The sequence below is a fragment of the Fulmarus glacialis genome, unplaced genomic scaffold (assembly GCF_000690835.1).
Source record: "Fulmarus glacialis isolate BGI_N327 unplaced genomic scaffold, ASM69083v1 scaffold15122, whole genome shotgun sequence".
Taxonomy (NCBI): domain Eukaryota; kingdom Metazoa; phylum Chordata; class Aves; order Procellariiformes; family Procellariidae; genus Fulmarus; species Fulmarus glacialis.
Window position 1 is genome coordinate 1969 of NW_009196047.1, and position 11335 is coordinate 13303.

An 11335-nucleotide genomic window follows, 5' to 3' on the forward strand; every position below is an offset into this window, starting at 1 on the left:
TGTCTCCGGGGCAGGGTGGGAAGAGCACAGGGAAAGCGGGACGAGGAGGATCCAGCCACCTCTGTGTGAACGTCGGGCAGGTTAAAAAAAAATGCCCTCTGCCAGCTCTGTCCGCTCTGACTCCCCACGGTGTGAGATTTTTTTTTTAGGGCAAGAGGCATTTTCTTCCCTGAGGAGCTCTGTCTGTCCATATGGGAAGTTTTGGGGGGAGTCAGCTTGGGGTGCGGGGCTGTTCCCAGTGGGGGGGATGCTCTGGGGCCCTGGCAGTGACTGCGGTGCCTCCCCAGCACCCATGGAGTATGTCAGCACGCGGGGAGGCGTGGGGGCCGTCGACTTCGAGGGAGCCCTCTTCTCCGGCTACGCACCCGACGGGGGCCTCTTCATGCCCCAGCGCATCCCCTCGCTGGACGGGGACACCCTGCGGAGGTGGAGCCGTCTCTCCTACCGGGAGCTGGTGAAGGAGCTCTGCTCCCTCTTCATCATGGCTGAGCTGGTCCCGCGGAACACGCTCGATGGTGAGCCTCAGCCGTGCGGGGAGCTGCTCGCAGGGATGTGCACGAGGATTTGGGGGAGTTCGGACGCATCTGCCTGCCTTCGCCCCATCCTCTTCACCAGAGGATGGAGCCTGCTGCACCATTGCCTGCTCCTTTCTGTACCCTGTTCTCCTCTGTGACCTTGCTGGGACTCGTTACCTTCTGGAAAAAGTGTCCCCTGTGTGCAAATAGGGATTCTGGTGACTGCAATAACGACGGCTGGTGCGGTGGCCCTGCGCGCTGTTGGGGGGCCCCTGCTGCTCTGCTGGGCTCCAGACCTGCTCTCCCACCAGGGCTTTCTGCTGCTCCACGCTCTCACTGCGATCCAACTGTTAATGTTTTTAACATTTAACAGCTATCCCTTCCACCAGAGGGCAGCTACAGCCTCTGTCTCAACGGCAGATAAAATTCGGGTTTCCTGCATTTTATATTTTAACACAGTTTGCTCTGATTGGATTGGGTGTCCCCTGGGGTCTCTCACCATAGAGCTATCGAAGACAATAGGGCGGGCTGGTTTACTCCTAATAACTAAGAATAACTTGTTGGGTATCTGTCACCTCTCCAGCAACGGAGAGTCTTTGGTTGTGCAGAAAGCTTCCCAGGAGCATGAAGAGCACAGATGCAGGAAGCCATGGGTCAGAAAAATACTCCTCTACCCAATGTAACAGCCCCTTTAACCATTTTCCCTCTAGACCTGATCGACAGGGCCTTCAGCAGGTTCAGACACAAGGACGTCGTCCATCTGTCCAGGCTGAAAAATGGGCTGAATGTTTTGGAGCTGTGGCACGGGGTTACTTACGCTTTTAAAGATCTGTCCTTGTCCTGCACGGGGCAGTTTTTACAGTACTTCTTGGAGAAAAAACAGAAGCACGTCACTATTCTGGTGGGTGAGTATGCCTCTTTGTGGGGGGTAAAACTTCTGGGCAAGTCTTCACCTTGAGAGCCATCATCCCATGGACCTCCCCATAGATGCCCTGGGGTGGTAATGCCTTGTGGGTGGATGGTGAGTGATCTCCAGGCAATGCCAGGGTGGCTGCTCTAGCCAAAAACATCTCATGGAGCATCTCTGCATCTTTTTCTTAAAGTGCAGTGATGCAGGTTTGACTGACGCATCCGTTTTTTGCTTTTCTTGGTTCTCCCTCACTTTGAAACAGGGACTTCGGGGGACACGGGGAGCTCAGCCATCGAGAGCGTGAGAGGGCAGAAGAACATGGACATCTTTGTTGTGCTGCCCAAGGGGTTCTGCACCCAGATACAGGAACTTCAGATGACCACCATCATTGAAGAAAATGTCCACGTCTTTGCTGGTTGGCATTACTGTTGGACTGTCCACTTTATGGCTCTGCTGTGTCAAAACCATGACCCTAAAAGTCTCAGAGGGCTGCTCCTTTAGCAGCTCCAGCCAGCCGGGTCATTGCCATCATGGCCACCGTGCCCAGATGTCTGGCTAACAGGAGCCTATAGCAGAAGGCCCCACTTTGATGAAAAGTGGTTCAAGGCTTCCTTTTCTCCCGGCCACAGATCAGAGCTGCTCCCATGCAGGTGGTTGGTGTTTAGCTGCACTGACTTCTTGGCACTAAAAGGATCGAGAGTCACCCCTTCCCCCTTGCCCCCTCACCTTCACGGGTGGTCCATCTCCTACTGCTGTGCCTTCCCCATGGGAGGGATCACCACGGGGTGCTTGAGCTGTCCCTCTGCTCAGCCAGGTCTCACCTTGGCATCTCACAGGGGATGCAGGCGTTTATGCCTTCCTGGCAAATATATACTTGGTATAAGCAAGAGCCCGGACGCAATGTCTGCAGAAACCAGCCGGCACCCACGCGGTGCTACCCAACCCCCGGCTCGTCCAGCCCCCGCGGCAGACGGGAAGCTCAGGACACCCCCGGCCGCAGCAAACCCCAGGGCTGGAGACTGACCCTGTTTCTGAGCAGAAATACTTTGTGCCCGATGCGCTGATGTTGGCAGATCTAATCTTTCCTTTCTCCTTTTGACAGCTCATGGGAACAGCGATGAAATCGATGAGCCAATCAAGGAACTATTCGCTGATGTCGATTTTGCCAGAAAATATAATCTGATGAGCTTGAATTCGGTCAATTGGTCTAGGATTATGGTGCAGATTGCTCACCACTTCTACGCTTACTTTCAGTGTGCCCCGTCCCTGGATACCACCCCGCTGCCAGTGGTGGAAATTGTTGTGCCAACAGGAGGAGGAGGAAATATCACAGGTGAAGGGAAAAACGATAGGTTAGATAGGGAAGAGAGAGCGCGCTGTGACCTATGGACTAAAAGCACTTTGCAGATGCTGGGTATTGCTATTTATTAAAACACCCACTCTCTGGCAGGATTTCTTCAGAACCACTTATATTTTATTACTCATGTATGGTTATTACTCATTCAGGTGTCACTGACGATTTGCAAGGTGCAGAAAATCCCAAACCACCCTTTGATGATGACTGTAGCTATCTTGAGGATGGGCACTTTAGAAGAGGACAGAATGTGTTTGATCCAGAAAAGAGGGAAAATACTGTGGCTCTGATTTCCTAAGTGAGACATTAACAGGGGTGTGGAGTCCTGCCTGGTCCTACTCTGGTTTGCATAGTAGTGCATAGTCAAGAGAACCACTCCTAATTGCATAATCTGGCCTTCTAAATGTAAGTCCTTGATTGCCTCCATCCCAAGATAGGCGTACAACTGTCTTATGAGAGCAATAAAGGATTCAATGCACTCAACTGCACTCACTGCATTTCCAGGCTGCCCATTTGAGGCAGTATTAATAAGATGCAAGAGCCCAAAAGATTCATCTCTCTTGCTTGAACGGCAGCTGCCTGACCTCTCGGTCCCCTGCCCATCCATCTTCAAATCTGGAGATGCCCAAGGCTCAGTGTTCAATGGACTGTCATGGCAGGAGGAGCATTGCGTCCCAGGATTTTATAATCTGGTGCTCAACCAAAGCACTAAGGACCTCTCAGAGTCCATTAGGGACTCAACCAATTTGGACAGTGACTTCTTTGCTAAATCTCCTTTGAATGTTTCTTCATCAAGCATGCATGTATTTTTTTGCTTTTTTTCTAGCTGGCTGTATTGCCCAGAAAATGGGTCTCCCGATTCGACTTGTTGCCGTGGTTAACAGCAATGACATCATTCATAGGACTGTTCAACATGGAGATTTCTCACTGTCAGAGAGCGTGAAGGCTACGTTAGCATCAGCCATGGATATTCAGGTGTGTAATGAATTGGCCAAAATGGGAAAATACCAAATGTTATATATTTTTATAATTTTTTTCCTTGTACTCTGTTCTGCCTGGTTTATAAGAGCATAATTCTGCGACTGGCAATGCCTCTCAGTGATGCATTAAGAGGTGTGATTGCATTTATGCTGCAGACTGCTGAGCTGAGATAGATCAAACACCTTCTTCCTCACTTTTCAGGGCTTGACTTTGTAATCTTCATTGTCAACCGCTGGGTTTCTGAGGTTTCATTATGTGCAAGGTTAGCAAGAGAGGGACACTTTCTCAAAATGTGACGCTTCTTAGAAAGTTATAAATCCCATCATGTCTTAAGGGCTTTGTTGATGCTTCTGAAAGGCTCCACCAAGAGCAAGAGACAAGACCAGGAAGAAGGTAGGGAAGCCCAGAAGAAATGCCTCATCTATGGCCATCTGCAGCTTGCTCAGAGCAAAACAAGTCTCAGCAGGCAGGCAAAGGCCTCAGAAATGAAAAGTCGTGGAGGTGCAGAAAACAAACACCTGGAAGCAAATACCTCCCATTTCATACCTACCCTGTGATCCACAGGGATTGGATCTGCTTCCAAACAAGTGACCAAAGTGTGAAATCACTGTGGCCTTAAAGCTACCTGGATTTTCCAAAAGCTGTTCAAACACATTGGGAGGACCTAGGAGCCTGGAGGACCTGCCATGCTTTGCAGTCAGTAAGTCATTATGCCCCTATCACCAGGCTGCTGTGGTCTGCAGCTTGACTTTCCTCCCGAGGCATGAATTTGTGGGGCTCCTCAGAACTCAAAGGGTAGTTGGTCTCCTCACTTGGCTCATGTCCCTTCAGTAGCACTGGTCTGCTGAGGCACCTAAGCATGTGCCAGACTTTGGGATCATGAGGTAAAGCAGCCAGGCGAGGTGATGTCCAGAGAGTCCCGAGGAGCTGGATGGGTGTATCCCTCTGCACATCCCTCTCCACAGCTGCATGAGACATCATCGTTCAGCTCACATCTGAAGCATCCATGCAGATATTTCCATAGCTCAACAGATCATTCATGCTGGAGGGGAATTCGGGAGGTCTCTAGTTGGGACCTGCTCAAAGCAGGGTCAGCCCTGAGGTCAGACCGGGTTGCTCAGGGATTTGTCCAGTTGGGTGTTGGAAACCTTCAAGGATGGAGAGTGCACAGCCTCGTTAGGTTGCCTCTTCTGCAGACTAAGCTAAAGCAGAGAAAACTTTCCAGTTAGACAGTAACTGAAGAGTTGAAGGTGAAGCGGAAAGTCTGGTGTGGATGAGCCTTGTAAGGAGCAATCCCAGGAGAATCACAGCAGACGCTGTGTCTTTCCAGTACCTAAAGCCAACCAGGGGCTGTTCTCGGGCCCTGAGGTCAGGAAGCACCACGCAGCTCATGTCCACATGCCAAAACTTTCCTTGGGAACAGTCCCCAGCATGACCTGTCCTCCAAACTGGACCCCAACATTCTCCTGGACAACTATAGTGGCATGGGACAAAACCAGACCAGAGAGCTGGCTAATAACTTCAATGGCAAGGCCAGTGCTTGCACCAGTGTCCTGGCCCAGGTCTGGATGTGGGAGCAGCAGGAAGGACAGGAGAATGGGTGTCAGGAGGATGGTGCTGGAGGCACCTCCAGTAGCAGGTTGTCAAAGTCCAGGCATGCTAACACATAGCTTCTCAGGCCAGCCAGGTTGGGAAGCAGAGGACAGCCTAAAACAGGGGACAGCCTAAAGCAAAGGGCAGGCTACGCCCAGACCAGACTGAAGATTACAGGCTGGAGGCTCTGGGAGGTGATGGTGGGAAGATGAAGAACAGAACTGGGGCCATAAGCCACCCAGATAAGGACGCGAAAGGCTGAGTAAGTCCTGATGACTCGCCAAGGTAGGACAGGATGGAGAGACAAAAGGTCACAGGCACTCTCAGCTGCTAAAAGGTATAAAGAGCTCATCCAAAACCAGCACTTGAACGCCGGAGATGTGATGAGGACTTGGTAGTTGGTGCCCCTTGTCCTGTCTGTCCCTACAAGGTATCTCGGCCAAACCACCTGGATGAATGTTTCTTGGTGCTTGTGAGCGTGCAGGGATGAGACAGTGAGCGGTGAAATTAGTTTGGGACCCTCCTGTACGGTCTTGCACCGAGTTTTGCTGCAGTGTTGCAACACCGATTGCTACATAGCCGTACAGACCAGTCAGGCCCTATATGTGCCTTATATGTTCATAAAGATTATCGGTCAGCCCTGCAGGGAGCTGGCTGTCTCATTAAGTCACGCGGGAGCTGGGTGACTCACAGCAGCATCTGCAACATTGAGTAAACAGCTGGATATTTCTGGTTCTCAAATACGTAGTGTGTTATTAGCCTGGGTGCCTCAAGGTGATTATACAGATGTGGTCACACCGTCGATTTATCAGTTGTCCCTTCATTAAGTTTTTTTAATCTGATGGTCACTGCCGGACTGCTCTGACAGGTCAGAGTTCTGAAGGATGTTGGGTTCCCAAAGACTTGTCTTGGGATGTAGGTGTGCAGGGGGAAGACACAAAGCCTACCCCAGCCTCCACCAAAAAAAAAGGCGGCAGTAGGACCTCAACCCTAATTAGACATCAGAGAATCCACACAGGTGCTCTCCCCCCAAGACAGACGCTTGAATTTCCGCTGCTCACCCATTGCCTTGTTATCCCAGGAGCCTTACAATATGGAGAGGATCCTCTGGCTGCTCTCGGGCTCTGACAGCCGCCTGATGAAAACGCTGATGGAGCGATTCAGCGTGTCAAAAAGCCTGAAGCTGCCGGAAGATTTGCACAGAAAGGTCAGTTCCTTGCGCACGCGGCGCCGTGTCTGTGTAAGGAGATTTACCGCTACCAGTTGTTTTCCACTCATTTTCAGAACAAAAAAATCATAGCGGAGAGTTTCCAACCAAAAATTTAAGCGTGAGGCCAGAGGAGTTTTATATCAGTGTGTGTGCACGGAGATGTTAAAAACCCCTTTTTAATTATCTTTTTAAAAAGAAACCTCTTTCTTCTTTGCAAAACTGATTAAAAACTGCCTACAATTATTTATGTAGAGCATGCAGCCACCTCTTCTTTGGCCACTCCAGTGCCGGCATTGGCTGTGCACCGATGCATCGTGCAGCGGCTGCCGGCACAAACCCAGCGTGGCTTTTGGGAGCGCGTCTGCTGGGTTTGGTGCTGCGATTCAGCCTCGGTGGTGTGGCAAATGGGAGCACGAACACAAAGCAGAAAGAAATACAAGAGAAAACCAAACATTTGAGTTCGCAGGGCTCTTTGGGCCAGATGCAAAGTCCTGCCTCTTCCCATCCAACACATGCTGTCCCCCACGTGTGAGTGTCCTTTGCCCGGCGCCCGCTCCTGCTTGCACACCAGCAAAATAAATAATAAAAAAATAGATTATTAAAAGGAAGATGAGCTGTTACAGTGAGGTGGGTTTTACAAGCCCTCAGAAACTCCCTCGGAGCGTGCAAATAGCAGTGCAGAGCTGAGGAACTGAGTCTTGGCTCCTCTCCGTCCATGTTCCTGGCACCTGGGGAAGGAAACCCCTCTTTCGTGCCGTGGCCCCGTGGCCATTTCCAGCAGTGCCTCATCCCTGGCTGCAACAGCAACCCCTTTTCCTTCAGTCCCTGGGGAGCCCCATCCTCCAGACTCCCTATTTCAAAGTTTTGCTGAGCGCCCGTGGCACAAGCCCGGCTGGGAACGCGTGGGGTGGTGATGCCCTGTGCAAACCTCCCCGTTTGCCCTGGGGCCCCAGCTCTCTGAGACCCTGCGCTCGTGCTCGGCCTCCGACGAGGACATCGTGCGAGCCATACAACGCTGCTGGGAGGAAAACCGCTACCTGCTGTGTCCCCACTCCGCCGTGGCTGCTCACTACCACTACTCGCAGCCAGACGGGTAAGGAGAGCTGCGGTCGGGAGCATCGGGAACCGGAGCATCACTTCTCCCTTTGCTCCTGCAGCATCTCCAGCTCAGGGTTCGCTTACATCAAAAGTTTTCTTGCTTTTCTTTCCTTTTCAGCACGCCCCGGTGTTGCTTAGCTCCAGCCTCCGCAGCCAAATTTCAGGACTCCCTGCTCCGAGCTGGCCTGGTTCCCCAGCTCCCCCCCGAAATCACTGCCTTAACGGCGATGGAGACCAGGTCCACACCCCTGGAGCGCGGGCAGGACTGGGCACAAACGCTGCGGGAGTGGATCGAAGCCAAAGCAGAGCGGTGGGGGACTGCCGGGCAGGGAGTTATGCAGACTTGAGCTACCGGGGCACGGCTGGCCGATGCCTTCCAGGGCTCATTTTCTATTCCCAGGAGAGCCTCAATTTACGCTGGGAGAGGACCCTACGGTCTCTATGCGATGAATTATTAGCAGGAACACGCTTCGCCGTTGAATTATATAGACTATTTCATAGCATTTTCAGTAAAAAGCTGTGCAATTGTATCCTCTTTTTCTTAGAAATTCATAAAAACTGATTGAAACGCTGAATAAACCTGCCTGTTCCATCATTACATGCTATTACAGAAAGCTCCCTCAGACCCGCAGTCGCCAGCTTCCTGAGCGTTATCCAGCGATTCTGGCCCCGGGCTGGGTGGTTCAGCCCAGCAGTCCCAGCAGCGCCCGAGATGCTCAACGGGAAAATTATGCAGGGCTGGAGCGGACCCGCTTTCCCCATCCTCATAATTTATACAGTGCCAGGGATCATTCCCAGGCATGGAAATGTGCTCAGTTATAGTGTTAAAAAGCAGATGTTTTCCCTGGACATGTTTATTTTAAGGAGCTACTTTCTAGGGCCATATCTCACAGCTTTTGGTCCTAGTCCTGCTGCAGACTCTTGCCAGGCAACTTCCACTGAAACAAATAGGAAATGGGAAATTCCCCTTATCTTCAGTCTGAGACTTCAGGTCTTTCAATACCACGTTCCCATCATACACATATAAATATATAAATACCTCATGTGGGAGCTGCCTCCACAAGTCATGCATCTGGCAGGAATCTGTTGTGCCTAAAAAGAGGGAAAAAAAAAAAAAAAAGGAATAATTACACCAGGGGGGAAAAATCCCCCTTTGCCATCAAAAAAAATTCCCCCTTTGACATCAAAGGAAGTCCTGTAATGGGAGGATTAATTTGAAGGTTTAGTGGCATTTAGCAGGGTAAAAGTAAATTCTGTGAAGTGAATCAGCATGGGATGTTGCAGAATGTGCGGGAAGAGTGGGAAGCTTTGCCCGGGCTGCAAGCCTCCTTGCTGGCACCTGGGCAGCCTTTTCCTCGGCTCCCCCCGGCACAGCCGGCCCCGTGCCACCTCCTTCCATCCCACCGAAACCCTGCAGGAGAGGAGGGACCCGCGTCTCCTCCGCGGCAGGGGCCGAGGGCTGCCCCATCCCAATTAACAGGGCTGAGGGAAACAGCTTGGTTGAAAATGATGCAAAAAACCACAGCGCTTGGATGCTGGATGTTTTTAATGCTAACGGCTCTACTAGATGCATGGATCGAGCAGTTGGGAGGAAAATGGTGGTGGGCTCCAGGGAAGCCCTGATGCTTCACGACACCGTCATTCACCCCTTTTTAAGAGCCAAACCGGCCAGCAAAATACCTCTTATTTAAGCAACCACGCAGCCTCGTCCTCAGGAATGACCCAAAGGATGGCAAGGGATGGTGCAGCAAGTCACCGGTGGTGCCGGTGAGAAACCTGCCCCGATCCCGTTTGACCCCCGCAATTGGCCGCCCCTTTCGTTGATGCATGCGTTGTACTCATTGGGCTCCACCGCCTTTAACAGCTGCCTCCCCAAATCTTGCGGTTCTTGGCCAAGGATGGTTACCCAGTTGTAATTTAGCTCTTAATCATAGTTTAAGACATCCCGCGACGGGGGAGAGGCCTGAAGTTGCACCCAGCTCCGCATCCAAGCAAGAGGTTGCAAATCCGGATTGCTGGCTGGGACCGGAGCAGGAGGGGGAGCGGGAGGGCGAGGGGCCGCACCCGGACCCCCGGCCGGGGAGCACCGGGAAGGACGGGGTGAGGGGTGCTGGGCTTGCAGCCCAGCCAAAGCCCTGGTGTGTTTTGCAAGCAGAAAGCGTGGCAAATACATCCCCACGCTCCTGTCTCGAGGCAGCCAGATGGGTAAAGGGTCCAGCCTTGCTGCGGGAAGGCGGCAGACGATGCCCACGCGGGGTGAAAAGGGGTTTAATTCTCAAACATCCCTGAGGATTCCCCTATGAGATGAGGGTGCTGCTTCTCCTCCAGTCAAAACCAGATGTTTTTTGGGCAGGACGCTACGAAACCTCTCTCTGGGATTTCCGGGGCAGAAGCGCAGCAGGAAAAGCCTGTTTCACGCCCGGAGCCCAGGCGGAGGGAGCACAGACAAGCTCGGCTTGCAGGGCGGCCGCGCTCCCGCAGAGGGCAATGCACGGCCACCCGTGGCAGCCCGGGTACCCGGGGCGTGGGGATGATCCTGGCCTCGTGGGCATGCTGTGTCCCACCGCCTGCTCAGGGACCGTGGCATTGCCGGCTGCTCCCACACCGGGGGCTTTCGCTCCCACTTTGGCCCCAAAACGGGTGCTCAGGGTTCTGCTCGTTCCTCCTCAGGTCTCCATCTAAGAGGCAGGGCCAGCTTTGTTTGATGGAAAAATGGAAAACACAGGGAGGAAAGTCATGCAGAAAGGCGGTACCTCCTTGCCCAACACTTTGATGGGCAGCTGCAAGCTCTGGCAGCTTGACGTGTTCCCGGGGTTAACGATGTATTACTTCTGCACCTTCCAGAGCTGTTCAGGCCAGACTTGTGTAATAATTCATCTCATACATCAATTGCTCACACTTTTCCCCATCAAAAATTCCAGTTTCAGGCTCCTCACCCTGAGCAGATCCAACCCACACGTCCTAGGAGACAGCTTTGCCCACGAGCCAGTTGCCATCCTCCGCAGGGACCCCACGTCTTGCCAGGATGTTCCCCTGGAGGTTGGGACACCCTTCACACTGAGGGACACGGCTGGGATGTGCTTCTAACCCCTAAGTATCTCAAGTAGGAAGTATTATATTGGGATGGAGATGCAATGTGTTGGGAGAGAGGAATAGGGTCCCCCATGGGTCAGCTGGAGGTTTCTACCCAAGAGCTCACACCTACCAAAGCATCTTGCTGTCCTGTAGCCATTTGTTGGTGTGTCCAACATGGGACTTGGGCACTTGTCCCAGCGTGGGTTGGGATCTATTTGGCTACACGTGGGGTCTACCCTTTAAGCCCTCTGTCTCCGAGCTAGCGGCCGTCACCTGGTGTTGCACCCCGTGGAGACATCAGCAGCAGAGCCACACTGTGGTTCGTCACTCCAACCATTAACAGAGCCATTAAGAGTGCTATTAATTAAAGGGGGACATGGGATGACTGGCTGGCTGCAATGCTGGTTGAGCTAAAATTTGGGGGGATAATACAAATCCCCAGTGGGCTGTGGATGAGGATGCTATTTCCCATGAGCAGAGCAGTCCAGACTTCCCCTGTGCTTTGCCACGATGTCCATCCCCATCCTCCAAGTCATGGCTGCCCACACCGTCCCTCCCACCCAAGGAAGTGATTTTGGGGCATTTCCTCCGCTGACCGG

General features: G+C 52.4%; 1 protein-coding gene across 1 annotated transcript; it reads left to right on the forward strand.

The window, feature by feature from the left end:
- The first annotated feature begins 292 nt into the window (after positions 1-292).
- On the forward strand, positions 293-8008 carry THNSL2 (threonine synthase-like 2 (S. cerevisiae)). Its single transcript, XM_009572082.1, has 8 exons — positions 293-515; positions 1226-1420; positions 1688-1840; positions 2528-2758; positions 3606-3754; positions 6435-6560; positions 7517-7656; positions 7780-8008. The coding sequence occupies exons 1-8, from the start codon at positions 293-295 to the stop codon at positions 8006-8008; spliced, it is 1446 nt and encodes a 481-aa protein (XP_009570377.1).
- The last annotated feature ends 3327 nt before the right edge of the window (positions 8009-11335 follow it).

Excerpts from the sequence above, each read along its gene's own strand:
- THNSL2 (XM_009572082.1), top strand. The coding sequence starts at position 293 with ATGGAGTATGTCAGCACGCGGGGAGGCGTGGGGGCCGTCGACTTCGAG. Across the intron at positions 516-1,225 it reads CCCGCGGAACACGCTCGATG|ACCTGATCGACAGGGCCTTC; the intron begins GTGAGCCTCAGC and ends TTTTCCCTCTAG. Across the intron at positions 1,421-1,687 it reads GCACGTCACTATTCTGGTGG|GGACTTCGGGGGACACGGGG; the intron begins GTGAGTATGCCT and ends ACTTTGAAACAG.